Source organism: Agelaius tricolor, unplaced genomic scaffold (genome assembly GCF_023055355.1).
Source record: "Agelaius tricolor isolate 1412-34295 unplaced genomic scaffold, bAgeTri1.0.p SCAF_29, whole genome shotgun sequence".
Taxonomy (NCBI): domain Eukaryota; kingdom Metazoa; phylum Chordata; class Aves; order Passeriformes; family Icteridae; genus Agelaius; species Agelaius tricolor.
In genome coordinates, this window is record NW_027269289.1 from 4,536,020 (window position 1) to 4,550,076 (window position 14,057).

Consider the following 14,057-nt stretch of genomic DNA (forward strand, 5'->3'; position numbering starts at 1 on the left):
TCTGGGCTCTCTCCCAGGATCTCTGTCACGGGTCCCTGTCCAGGGTCTCAGTGCAGGTTCTCTCCTGGGGGGCTCTGTCCTGGGTCTCTCTGTGGGATCCCTGCCTAGGGTCCCTCTGTTGGGGTTCTCTCCCACGGGTCCCTGGCCATGGTCTCAGCCTGGGTTCTCTCCTGGGGCTCTCTCTCAGTCTGGGCTCTCTCCCAGTGCTCTCTATCCATGTTCTCTGTCCCATCTCTCTATTCATGTTCTCAGTCACATCTCTCTATCCATATTTTCTGTCCCATGTTCTCTGTCCCAGCTCTGTCCATATTCTCTATCCATGTTCTCTATCCATATTCTCTGTCCCGTCTCTCTATCCATGTTCTCTGTACCAGCCTCTACCCATGTTCTCTATCCATGTTCCCTCTCCATGTTCTCAGTCCCATCTCTCTATCCATGTTCTCTCTCCATGTTCTCAGTCCCATCTCTCTATCCATGTTCTCTCTCCATGTTCTCAGTCCCATCTCTCTATCCATGTTCTCTATCCATATTCCCTCTCCCCATTCTCTGTCCGTCTCTCCGTCCCCCTCAGGCCGTTCCCTCACGGCCGCGCCTCTCCCTCTCACGCCCCGCCCCCTCGGCCGCGCGCGCCCCTCCGGCAGCCAATGGGAGTCGGGGAGGCGGTCCGGAGGGGCGGGGTCAGTGGCGCGCGGGCGACGGGCGGGGCGGGTCCGAGGCGGGGCGGGCGCGCTCTGGGTCGGCGCCCGGCGGGTCGGGGGTTCGGGCCCGGAGGGCGCGGGGGGCTCCGGGCCGGGGTTCTGGGCTCCCGGGGCCCGGCCGCGCTCCCTCCGCCATGTGGCCGTGCGGGGGGCGGCGGCAGCGCCGCCTCGGGGGCGTCGCGCTGCTCCTCGTCGTGCTGTGGCTGCTGCTGCGCAGGTGAGACCCGGCGCGAGGTGGGGGGAGCGGGGGTCGCGCCCCGGGGGCGGCGGGGCCGGGCGTGAGGCGGCTGCCGGTGCCCGCCGGGCGCAGGCCCCGCCGCTGGCAGCGGGGCTGGCTGCGGGAGAACTGCGCATGGATGGAATCGGCGGCGCCGGTGCACGGGAGAACGGTTATTAACGTAATTAGCGTCCGTGCGTCCCGAGCGCTGCCGGGGAATTACCGGGCGGGAGCAGGCTCGGTAGAATCCCGTCCTTTCCGATGGGAGACCTCCGCTGCCATCATTCCTGCAGCGGAACGGGAGCGTGGGAAGGAGCGCAGAATGAGCGAAGCTAAATATAAATATAAATATAAATATAAATATAAATATAAATATAAATATAAATATAAATATGTGCTGCACCTGATAGCCACACCGTCCGTCACCGAAATATCGGCGGGGAAAGCCGCGCTGCCAGCGCCATAAATCAGCTCTGTGTTATAAATCAGCTCTGTGTTATAAATCAGCTCTGTGTTTGTTATAAATCAGTTCTGTGCCGACCTTGGGAGCCTTTGCATCACCGCAGCGCTGGTGGATGATGCGCTCCGCGAATCAATCGCAGCTCCGGGCTCCCAGGCGTTGTTTCCCTCTCTGCAGCCCCGGCCTGGCGCTGCCTGTGCCTGCTCCGTGTCCCCAGAGCAGGGTGGTACCCATGGGCCATGCCCACATGTCCAGTCCAAACCTCTTCTCTTCCTTCTGCTGCTCCTGTTTCACCCTCCAGACCAGCAGCTCTACCCCACCAGTAGTATCAAGAAGTATTTTGAGGTTCTGGCTTGAATCCCACGTGGTTTAGATCACGTTCATTCTGGGGGTGATGTTCTTTCCCCGTGTTTGTGGCTTCCAGGTGTCAGAAACTCCTCAGTCCCTCCCAGTGGCTTGCTGGAAAATACACATGGATATGTATGGAGATGTAAGAGAGTTATTTATTGCCAGCTGGATTGTTTTATAACACCTTCTTAAAATCATAGTTGGAAGTAAACCTGATCCTCAGAGCTATGGAAAAAGCTTTAATAAATCTTTGCATAATTAGAAGCAAAATTCTTGCATAGCTGGCCTTGGATTTGTGCCACCTGGGTTCTTAGGGAGGATTATTGCAAACTGATACCTGATGGAGGCACAGCATCTGTCTCCTCTAGGAGTGCAGCCACAAATCCCTGTGTGCAGAACAAGCCCCTGTGTGCAGAATAAGCAGTTTTACAGGATATTGCTGCTGCTACCTCAGCCATGGTCTGTGAGCAGGGGGGCTGTGCAGGGCAGGGAGCTGGGGGCCAGGGCAGCTCAGAGCTTTCACTTTCCCCTGGCCAGAGGAAGCCCAGAATAAAGAGCAAAGCCCTTGGAGGTCTCAGTGGAGCTTAGGGATCAGCAGCACAGTCCCTTGTCCTCTGAAGCACATCCTTCAGTATCAGCAAAGAAATTGTTGCCTTTTTTCCCCTGGTTTGCCTGTTTTCCAGCAGCTTTTTCTCCCAACTGCTCTGGATATGGGGTGGTTGAAGACCAAAGGTTGGTGTTCAATCAGAGAGGTTTTTCACATCTCTCTTGCAGAGAGGACTTGAGCCATGTTTGTGTTTCACAGGTGTGAGCAGCATGGCTGTTTGGTTCAGAAGTTATTTGGGACTTGGCTTTTCCATGTGCTCTATTTTGCACTTCACATTCCATCTTACAAAGGCTTATTCCATCTTACTGGGCTAACTCATGCAATCCAACTTCAGAGTCTCTGCTCTGGGGTTAGTTGGTAATGGAATGGTTGTTTTGGGGTTTTTCTGCAAAAGAGACTTCCCTGAGGCAGAGATGAAATCACAGAATCGTGGAATCCTATAATTTTCACTTCCAGTATCCCAGATTGCTCCCAGCCCCATCCAGCCTGACTGGAACACTCCCAGGGATGGCTGCTGAGGTTGACAAAGAAAGCCAGGAACCTTTAACTAAGGGAAAAAAAAGTACTATTTGCAACCTGTTCTGTCATTATAGAAGTGAGAAAAAAAGTCTTCTTCTGGGAGCTGTAAATTGCTCTCAGGAGGAAGCACAGAGCCCAGGTACACTTTAAACTCTGGCAATCCAGCTCAGGGTAACAGGATCAAGCTCTGCTGAGTCACAGAAATGTTTCTTCCTGAGCTTGTTCCTGAGGTTACTTGAACAGATCCTAATGAGAAATGTGGGTTTCAGGATATCTAGGATAATGTGTTGAAAATACTGGGAGACTGGGAGCTTCCTTCCAGCCCTTCTTGGGGAGGAAAAACAATGGAGATGGGGAGTTTTAAAGTAGGAAACTTGATGGGAATGTGCCAGGTTAGTTGTGCCTGGGATTAAGAAGATGAGCTTAAGTGATTAGTTTATTTTTATCTGGCTGTGTGTGCCTCCTGAGCACAGCCTTCGTTCTGGCAGCACTCAGCAGCACTTCAGTGTGCAGGGGGAATTTGGGGCTCTACCTAGCTAAGAAACAACTTGGAAACTCTTTTCCAACATAATCTTGAAAAATTGGAGTTTTGCATCTCCAGAGCCCTTTGAGTTTTCCACCTCTGGAAAACAGAAGTAGATGTAGCTGCTGGTTTGGTTTGCTGTGAAAAATACCAATCACTTGTTTTTAAATTTTTAAAAGTTTAATAGTAATAAAATGGTTATAAAAATAGTAATATAATTAGAGTAATAATAATAATTTGGACAATTTGGATTAGGACAATATGAGACAATAGAAACAAAGAGTTATGGACAGTCTGGGTAGCTTTTTCTGGGCAACATAAGCTGGAAAAAGGACCCACGTTAACAGAGGATTAACCCTTAAAGCAGCAGCCTGTTGCATATTCATACACCTCATGCATGATGCATAAATTCCATTCAAACACAGGATTCTGTCTGGGCAGTGTCAGCTTCTTCCTCTGAATCCTGACAGCCCTTTAGGGCTGAGCAAGGCAGGCAGAAGTTCATTTCTTCTGATAATGGGGCAATAAATTCTCTTTCTCTGAAAGATTCAGGTGTCCTGTGGCTGCTATCTTGCTGCAAGTCCTTTCTTTTAAAAAAAGTATCTTACATAGCATAGTTTCTATTTTAACATTATGTTATAACCTAAAACTATATTTAACACACTACTAAAAAAATTAATACAGCATCGCTTTCGCAAAAAGCCAATCATAAAATACGCATTTTTCACATTTGCCAAAGTCCCAATCTGTAATTTAGCAGCACAGAGGAGCAGGTGGCCATGGGGTGTCCTGTCTGGGGCTTGAGAACCCTTTCCCCTGCTGCTGAAATTCATCACAATTCCTTGGGAGCAGTGCTGCCATTCCCCAGCCTCGTGCCATCCTTCTCTGGCTGTTTCTCATGCAGATGAGCACGTTGGGTCCTGTTCTTACCCAGGCACGCTTTAAATGTGGCAGATTTGTGGTTTGTACTCATTTCTCCTGTCTGAGCTGCACTATCATCAGCAGCTGTTGTTATCACCCCACATTCTGACACAGCAGAGTCTCCTTGCTCAGCTCTGTTGCTGGGATGTTGGAATGTGCTCCCTGTTGATGGAGTGACCAAACTATCCTTTGTCTCCTTAAAAAGGAAAAAAGCCCAGAAGTTTCTTGTGACCGTGTTCACAGGGGTCCCAGGATGAGGGAAAATTCAAGGATCTGACTCCATGTTTAGAAGGCTTGATTTATTATTTTATGATATATATTATATTATTAAAACTATACTAAAAGAATAGAAGAAAGGATTTCATCAGAAGGCTGGCTAAGAATAGAAAAAGAATGGTAACAAAAGTTTGTGACTGACCGAGCCAGCTGGGCTGTGATTGGCCATTAATGAGAAACAACCACATGAGCCCAATCCCAGCTGCACCTGTTGCATTCCACAGCAGCAGATAACCATTGTTTCCATTTTGTTCCTGAGGCCTCTCAGCTTCTCAGGAGAAAAAATGCTAAAACAAGGATTTTTCATAAAACATAAAACATGTCTGTGACAGTTTCTCTCCTCAATTAGGTAAAAAGACACCTCATAGGACCTGGGGGAGGGACTTCACCTCAAACTTAAGGATAGCAATTGCACAGGAGCTAAAAAGTCCTGTCTAAGCAATTTACTAAAAAAAGAAGAAAACACAGGAACTAATTGCTTTTGTGAGGTGTTTTACCAGGAGCAAGAACCTCTTGCATCTGGCTCGATTTTTCTCTGTAAAGAGTTTTGTTATTTTGCCTTTTATTAAAACTTTTTTGTTTCCAGCACTACCACAAAAGCCATCCTGCTGATTTTATGCATTCTAAAGCAGCTGAGCTATCTTAGGTGTAATAAAAATCTCCAAGAGCTTATGAGACCTGGCTGGAAGGACCATAAATCACTGGGAATGGCTGGACAATCTGTGAGTCTCTTTGTCTGGAGGCACTGAATATCTAACCTGGCTTCCTTTTCCAGGTATTACCCCTGCCTGCTGCTGGCTGTTTCAGAGCCCTGTGAGAATGCTGTGCTACTCAGGTACCCTCTGAGCTTGTCAGCCAGCCCTGCAGTGCCCTGCAAGCCTTAGTTCAGCTCCTTTTAGTCCCCCTGGCCTGTCAGAGGACAGACAGGCTGTGGTTAGCAATCCCTGTAAGCCACAAGCTCTGAGCATCCTCACCCTCTGCTAACAACTGCTTCTCACATAGCCTAGGCAGCAGCTGGAGCCTTAGGTGTTCCTCTCCTCTCTCCCTGTGATTTTCTCCCAGCTGTGCTGGTCATTGCTGCTTTCTGGAGCTGGGAATTCATTGCTCACATCTGGCTCTGATAAGGAACAAGCTGCCATTGTCTGACCCTCTGTGTGTTCGTGGGGTGGGCTGAGGGAGGCAGTGACACTGCTTTAGTAAAAACAGACACTGTCTTGTTGGTGAGATGGGGTTTTGGCTCAGCCAAAGAGAGCTGGGAGCCTGCAAGGCCATGAGTAGTGCAGGAGCTGACCCCAGAGGAGCTGTGACAGCAGGAGGGCTCACCCTGGTAAGTGCTGAGGAGCTGCTGGCCCCGTGCCTCTGGTTCTTCTGGCAAATAACATTTTCAGGATGAACATAAACAGTGATGTGAGCAGAGGTAAGTTTGTGGTCACAGCTGATTTAGTCTCTCTGGGTGATGAATATAATCCAGGGGGTTCATCAAACTGAGGAAAAGGTTCTCTGTTCACAGGGAACAGGTGAGAGGGTTTTATTTTTTCCATGCTTTGAGTTGGAAGATGCCAGAGTCCCCAAGACATTTGGGATGGCAGTGATGGATGCAGCTGGTGTTGGAACATGGGTCTGGAAATCAGCCATGTGCCCTCCTACTGCAAAGGGAGATGTTGAATTCCATAGGTTAGGCAAGTGTTTGTGAGTATTGTGAGTGAAAACTTGCCCATCCATGATTTCAGCAAGTGAGTTCCATGCTCTGTGCCTGAGCAGTGTCAGTTGTAGAGTATGGCACAGTGGCTTGGGGGTTCAGGGGGGAAGCAGCCAGTGAAATGGATTTAAATCTATATTTGAGAAGATCTTCCAGCTGGCTTAGAGCCTTCTGAACCATCTCTGTGCTCTGTAGGAACAAGAGTGTGGCTTGCTTGAGAAGCAGGAAGGTCAGAGCTGGTCTCAAGCTGCACCAAGGGAATTACAGGTTGGATATCAGGAAAAAGTTTTTCCAGAAAGGGTGATAAAGTTCTGGAATGTTCTGCCCAGGGAGGTGGTGGAGTCACCATCCCTGGGTGTGTTTAACAAAGCCTGGATGTGGCACTGGGTGCCAGGGTTGAGTTGAGGGATTTGGGCTGGGTTGGACTCAATGATCTTGAAGGTCTCTTCCTGTTGCAGAGAGAGGGAGAAAAAGGGCCAGGAGAGGTTTGGTCTCCCTGGCCCAGCTTAACAGGGAGGTTCAAAGTGGGCATGGAATAAGGCTTGGGCCAATGGGATTACAGATCCATGGTACTTCAGGGGAGGGTCACAGGCTTGGAATAAACCCTCCATTTTTGAGAGGTGAGACAGAGCATACCATTTAACTAAAATGTAACACCACATCTCCCAACCTCGTGATTCTGCGCTGGGTGAGGTGCAATGAGTGGGACACATTCCTCCCCCAGGGCTGTCTGCTCACCCATCTCCTTTTCTCTTGCAGGTTTAACTGGAGCGAGCTGACCCCTCTGGGGCTGTGGGGGAGGAGCCATGGCCTGCAGACAGAGAACTCCGAGTTCCTGCTGGAGGGGATGCCCTTCCGCATCCTGGGGGGCTCCATGCACTACTTCAGAGTGCCCCGGGAGTACTGGGAGGATCGCATGCTCAAAATGAGAGCCTGTGGCCTCAACACCCTCACCACGTGAGTGCCCTCCCTGCCCAGCCTCTCCACTCTGCTGGTGCTCACAGGGGTCCCAGCATGAGGGAAGAGACAAGAATGGTGGCTCCAGGTTTTCCAGAAGGCTGATTTATTGTTTTATATATTGTGATATATAATGTTTTATATAATGTGATATATATTACATTAAAACTGTACTAAAAGAATAGAAGAAGGATTTCATCAGAAGGCTGGCTAAGAATAGAAAAAGAATGGTAACAAAGGCTTGTGACTGACTGAGACAGTCTGGACAGCTGGGCTGTGATTGGCCATTAATTAGAAACAACCACATGAGACCAGTCACAGATCCACCTGTTGCATTCCACAGCAGCAGATGATTGGAATAATAACAATAATATTGTTATTATTGTTATATTATTGTTATTATTCCACAGATTATTGGAATAATAACAATAATATTGTTATTATTGTCATTATTGTTATATTATTGTTATCATTCCACAGATTATTGGAATAATAACAATAATATTGTTATTATTGTCATTATTGTTATATTATTGTTATCATTCCACAGATTATTGGAATCATAACAATAATATTGTTATTATTGTTATTATTTTTATATTATTGTTATTATTCCACAGATTATTGGAATAATAACAATAATATTGTTATTACTGTTATTATTGTTATATCATTGTTATTATTCCACAGATTATTGTGGAATAATAATAATATTGTTATTATTGTTTTATTATCATTATATTATTGTTATTATTCCACAGATTATTGAAATAATAACAATAATATTGTTATTATTGTTATTATTGTTATAATTCCACAGATTATTGGAATAATAATAATATTGTTATTACTGTTATTATTGTTATATCATTGTTATTATTCCACAGATTATTGTGGAATAATAACAATATTATTCCACAATAATCATTGTTTACATTTGGTTCCTGAGGCCTCTCAGCTTCTCAGGAGAAAAATCCTAAGGAAAGAATTTTTCATAAAACATGTCTGTGACAGGCCATAAGGATGTATTTCCATGCTCCTTACTGTGGGAAAAGTGTTGGGGAAGATGGAGCAGGAAAGCCTTGTAAATATGATTGCCTGGCAGAAGATTTTGAGAATGTGGAACTATAAGTGAGATTGAAATGAAAGCAAGCTTTGAGATCCCTCAGTTACTGAACAACTGGAAAACAATGGTGTGGCTGCTGAAGGTGATCCCCTTTTGATGGAACAACACCCTCTGCTTGCAGACAGGCCCAAGGGGCAGAGCAGACCCTACAGCTTGGCAGAAGGGGCCCAAAGAGGAGTTTTTAGGGTTTAAAATGTAACACAGGATGGTGATGTAATGTGGCTTAGCTCTCCTTATAAGGTTAAATATAAAGTTTGTACACAAACAGAGATAATGGCAAGCAAGTGGTTTTCAGAGGCCTGGATGAAGGGGACACAGAGGTTCTGGGGCTCTGAGCAGGCTGCAGGCTTGGTCTTGCTTTTCAAGGCTTGGTGAGGAAAGAGCTTGTTTAAAATGTGACATAGTATGGTAATGTAATGGTTTTATAGGCTGTATGTAAATGCTGTAGGATTTGTGTCTTGTACTAGATTGGTTAGTGAAAATTAGAATATTCAGCAGAGAAGAAGATTTATGGTGTTGTAACGGGAACCTCGCTCTCTTTTTTCCTCTTGTTTTATTCTTCTCTCTCCCTCTTTGGGGCTCCTCTCTCAGTCCTGCTCTGAGCTGTGCCTGGCAGCTCCCAGCAGGGCCCTGCACCCAGGCCCTTTGCAATAAATGCAATTTCCATGTCCTACCCCCTGTGGCTCCTACAGAAAAGAATGGTGGGGCCTCAGTTTTTCTCTGAGTATGCCAGAGCTCACCTTCACCTGCTCTGCTTTTCAGGTACGTGCCATGGAACCTGCACGAAAAGGAAAGAGGCAAGTTTGACTTCAGTAAAAACCTGGACCTGAGGTATGTGGCACAGACAGCTCTGTTCTGAAATACTCCTCTTTGGAGGGGAGGGGGTGTGAGGTGTTTGGGTGAAGATGTCATTTCCAGATGTGCCTTGATCAGGCAGTGGGGACTCCTTCCTTCCCCTTCCTCATCCTTCTGAAGTTCTGGGAACCTGATCAATTTAGCACCAATTTGTAATCTTTGCTGGGATCCCCAGGATGAGGGAAGAGATTAATCTGACTCCATGTTCTCAGAAGGCTGATTTATTATTTATGATATTATACTATATTAAAAGAATGCTATACTAAAAGAATACAGAAAAAGGATACAGACAGAAGGCTTAACAAGAGCTGGTCATTAAATAAAAACAATTCACATTAAACCAGTCAAACATGCACCTGTTGGTAAACAATGTCCAAACACATTCCAAAGCAGCAAAACAGGGAGAAGCCAATCAGATAATTATTGTTTACATTTTTCTCTGAGGCTTCTCAACTTCCCAGGAGAAGAAATCCTGGTGAAGGGATTTTTCAGAAAATATTACAGTGACACCAATCCTATGTGGTTACTTCATCATGCAATTCCCTTCTGCTTTGCTACCTAAATTCAATGGTTTTGGAGTATTAGGGGTGGGGGTTCTGCAGACAATAATTCCTCTGTCTGGATCCCCAGGGCCTTCCTTTCCCTGGCAGCTAAAAATGGGCTGTGGGTGATTCTGCGCCCTGGACCTTACATCTGCTCAGAGTGGGACCTCGGGGGTCTGCCCAGGTGAGTGTGGAAATTGTTCACTGCAGGGAAACATCAGGGACAGACAAATCCCAAGCTCCTGATCACAACATCAGGGACAGACAAATCCCAAGCTCCTGATCACAACATCAGGGACAAACAAATCCCAGGCTCCCAGTTGTGGTGGTGTTCACAGGGGTCCCGGGATGAGGGAAGAGATGAGAATCTTGACTCCATGTTTCAGAAGGCTGATTTATTATTATATATATTATATTAAAAGAAAATGATATACTAAAACTATACTAAAGAATAGAAGAAAGGATTTCATCAGAAGGGAGCAAGGAAAGGAATGAATGATAATAAAATCTTGTGACTGCTCATAGCCCCGACACAGGTGGCTGTCATTGGTCATCAAGTAAAAACAATTTCACATGCTGGGTAAGCAGTTCTCCAAATCATATTTCAAAGCAGCAAAACATGGAGAAGCTGAAACTTCCAGCTTCTCAGGAGAAGAGATCCTAATGAAAAGATTTTTCATAAAACACACGATCACATAGTTGAGGCTCCTTCAAAGGAATTGCTTTGGAATGCCTGGCTGCTTGATGGGGATATTTATTTTCTGTGTTCCCCAAACAGAAATTATCTCATTATCTTACGGAGCTCTTCTAATTTTGTTTTTGAGTGTTAATAATAATTGTTTTATGGTATAATGGTTACAGCAAGAAAATAGAATTGGAGGAACCCATCTTGCTGTTACACCTTGACTCTGCATAACATGGACAGGATTTGCAGCTTGGTGTAAGAATTTATTCCATCTCAGCTCCATTTTAAAAGTCCTACTAGAAATCTGCATTATATGGCTGGCAGTGATGAAACCCCAGCCTCCTGTGGTGTTTTCCCCTGAAGAACACAACAGGAGGAGGCTCTGGAGCCCTGGGACCTTCCTGGTTCCTGAGTGGAGCCAGTGCCAGGTTATCACATGTTTTCCTTACTGCACACAGCACAAACCTCAGTGCAGATTACTTGGGGATTATTTTTTTAACTTTCCACTTTTCACCTGCCTTTGGCATCAGAGTTGAGGTGTCAGGGACTAACTCCTGAGAGCAGAGCTCTTCATGACCAGAGCCAGAAGCCACCTCCACATTAGGTTATGAGAAGTGCATCTGTTGTCAGTTGTTGTCATATCACCCATGTGGTTTTTTAATCAGACACATAAAAAATTCTAATAAAGGGCAACAGTACTATTCTCATTTTCCAGCTAAAGAGGACATGATTTTTTTTAAGTCCACAAAGCCACATTTAGCAAAGAGTTGAATATTCAGATCTTTGGAAGGATATTAGTTAAGGCCTCATTTTTCTGAGAAAAGGAAAATACAGGCTCATTCCCCTTAAATTGTTACAGCACTATATTGTTCTGCTCTTCAACAAATTGCCCTTTTTGCTGTTAACTCCAAACAGAACCCAGCCTTGTAAATCAGCAGTAGAAACAGTGGGAACAATGACAGCAATCTTTTATTTGAGAAAGGGTTGGGATTTTTTGAGGGAGCACTTGGTTGCAGAGTGCCCTCGGGAATGCAGGGAATTCACTTTGGAGTGATAAGATTAAGCCTTGAAATATTATTGGTAGAGGTGATGAAATGAGTTTGGGCCTGAAATGCAAAACAAAAAGAAGAGGAGGAGATTGGGAATTGGAGCCTGGATTTATTTCCAAGTGAGAGATGGGCACGAGGTGGGTGGGACACGGTGTCGCTGTGGGCTCCGCCAGGTGACACTGATGGTCCCTGCCCAGGTGGGACTTGATGCCAGTGGCTGGAACACCTCTGCATGACTGGACAGGGCTGTCTAACACATCTCTTCTGCTGCTGTTCCCCAGCTGGCTGCTGCAGGACCCCGAGATGCAGCTGAGGACGACCTACAAGGGCTTCACGGAGGCTGTGGACGCCTACTTTGACCGCCTGATGCGCGTGGTTGTCCCTTTCCAGGCAAGCACCATCCTGTCCCTGTCCCTGTCCCTGTCCCTGGGAGTGGCTGCACAGGGCACTGGGGGCTCTGTGTGACAGCAGAGGGTCAGGCAATAACCAAAAACTGCCACAAAAATGCACCAGGAATCAGCACAGGCTGTTTTCTCTGTCAGTGTGGGAGCATGGGAGGGTGGAGCTGAGTCCTTCTGATGCTGGTGCATCTTTCCTGCCAGCTAATGGGATTTTTGGTGGTTAGAAATCTTGGTGAACACCTTCCTTCTCCCTTTTTTTTGTCCCCCACAGTACAAGAAAGGAGGTCCCACATTGCAGTGCAGGTGGAGAGTGCTCCCACTCTCAGTGCTCAGGAATGCTCCCACTCTGTGGGAACATGGGAGGGTGGAGCTGAGTCCTTCTGATGCTGGTGTATCTTTCCTGCCAGCTAATGGGATTTTTGCTAGTTAGAAATCAAATGAACACCTTCCTTCTCCCTTTTTTTGTCCCCCACAGTACAAGAAAGGAGGTCCCATCATTGCAGTGCAGGTGGAGAATGAATATGGTTCCTATGCCAAAGACCCAAACTACATGAACTATGTCAAAATGGTAATGGTGGCACTTTTACTTGTTTCTGTGTTAATCTCTCCCATAAATCTCCTTCCCTACAGTGTTTTCTTTTTTCTTTGTAACTTTTGAGTGTGGTTTGAGAGACTCTTGAAAGCACCAGCTGCATTTGCCTTGGATGTTTCCTCCAGGAGTGGAAGAGTTGGCACATGAGCCTCTGAGTGTTGATAAATCTGTGTTCTTACATCTCCCAGAGAAGAGGGAGAGAGTGAGCTGGGAGTGTCTGTCCTGCACAGCCTGCCTTGAAGCAGCTCTCACCTGCAGGTCCTTTTTTGCCTCTCCTAGATATATTTGATAAAGGTTTCCCTTTGTTGGCTTTCCTGGCAGGAAAGTTGATGGGAACAAGTCAGCAGCACTCTCCTAAACCTGTGTAATCTGCAGCTCAGCACCAGGGAGCTTAATTTGCCTAATGCCTCCCTCAGCCCTGTCAGAAAGGGATTGAACTGTGCCCTGGCTGCTCTGAGTCAGTGATGAGGAGCTGGCCCATGCCCAGGGAGGCTGGATTATCCTGGTGGATCTCACAGCACTCTGACCCAGTGCAGGGCAGGCAGATAATGAGATCTGCAGTGTTGCCTCACAGGGTTTGTTGTTTCATTTCTTCTCACTGAATGCTTAAAGGTATTGCTGCACATCAGGGGGGTCACCCATGCAGGTTTGCTCTTCTGCTGCAGGATGATGGGATCCTTCTGGAACCTTTTGGGTAGCCCAGCTGCACCCTGAGGCTCACCCTCAGGGTTATTAGGGTAGATAGCTTTATTTTTAGTTATTAGGGTAGATAGTTTTAGGGCTTTGATTGTATTTAGGGTGAGGAAGACAGTTGCAGTTATTACAGTGTATAGATAGAAGTTGAGGAGTGTAAGCTTAGGGTTGTAGATGATAATGATTGCTATTCAGCCTAGGTGGGAGATGGAAGAAAAAGCTAGGATTGTTTGGATTTGTGTTTGGTTGAGTCCTATTCATCCTCCCAGGGCTGCTGAGAGGACAGCCAGGGTGGTGAGGAGTGTAGGGTTTAATGAGGGTGACACCCTGAGGCTCAGCTTGTGCCATTGCTCAGGGTGTCCAGAGGCTTTTCAAACAAACCAATCCATGGCAGGAGTGCTCCTCTCCTTAGGGCTGCACCAACTCCAGCTTGTGCTGTGGTTTAGCTCTCCTTACAAGGTTAAATATAAAGTTTGTACACAAACAAATTAGAGATAATGGCAAGCAGGTGGTGTTCAGAGCCCTGGATGAAGGGGACACAGAGGTTCTGGGGGTCTGAGCAGGCTGCAGGCTTGGCCTTGCTTTCCTTGGTGAGAAGAGTTTGTGCTGTTTCAGACTTGTCAGGACACATCTCCTGCCAGGCCTGTGGGTGTATTTTTGCAGTGCTGTTTCATCATATTCTGGGATTGGGTGCAATTTGCATCTGAGGCAGTGCAGAATAGTGGTTAGAGATGGAAATGTTGGAAAGCAGGATTTGCAGGGCTTTGGTTTTGGTTGGGGTGGGATCTGATGTGAGGTGGGGCTCTGAGCCTTTGTTCTGCTTTGTGGCAAGGTGATTAATTCACATCTAGCATCTCTGACCAAGTTGCACCTTCCTGGAATTAATAAA

The 14,057-nt window shown here is 46.5% G+C and overlaps 1 protein-coding gene across 2 annotated transcripts in view; it reads left to right on the forward strand.

The window, feature by feature from the left end:
* Positions 1 to 717: 717 nt before the first annotated feature.
* The window catches only part of LOC139601010 (beta-galactosidase-1-like protein 2), a 34,821-nt gene continuing 21,481 nt past the window's right edge, over positions 718 to 14,057 (forward strand). The window contains exons 1-6 of one of the 2 annotated variants that reach the window (XM_071449680.1): positions 718 to 915; positions 7,028 to 7,225; positions 9,114 to 9,182; positions 9,837 to 9,932; positions 11,764 to 11,872; positions 12,359 to 12,451. In XM_071449680.1, coding sequence (XP_071305781.1) covers positions 833 to 915; positions 7,028 to 7,225; positions 9,114 to 9,182; positions 9,837 to 9,932; positions 11,764 to 11,872; positions 12,359 to 12,451 — 648 coding nt within the window. In that variant the 5' untranslated portion in view covers positions 718 to 832. The remainder of the gene's footprint in view (positions 916 to 7,027; positions 7,226 to 9,113; positions 9,183 to 9,836; positions 9,933 to 11,763; positions 11,873 to 12,358; positions 12,452 to 14,057) is intronic. The other variant, XM_071449679.1, reaches the window with a different exon arrangement.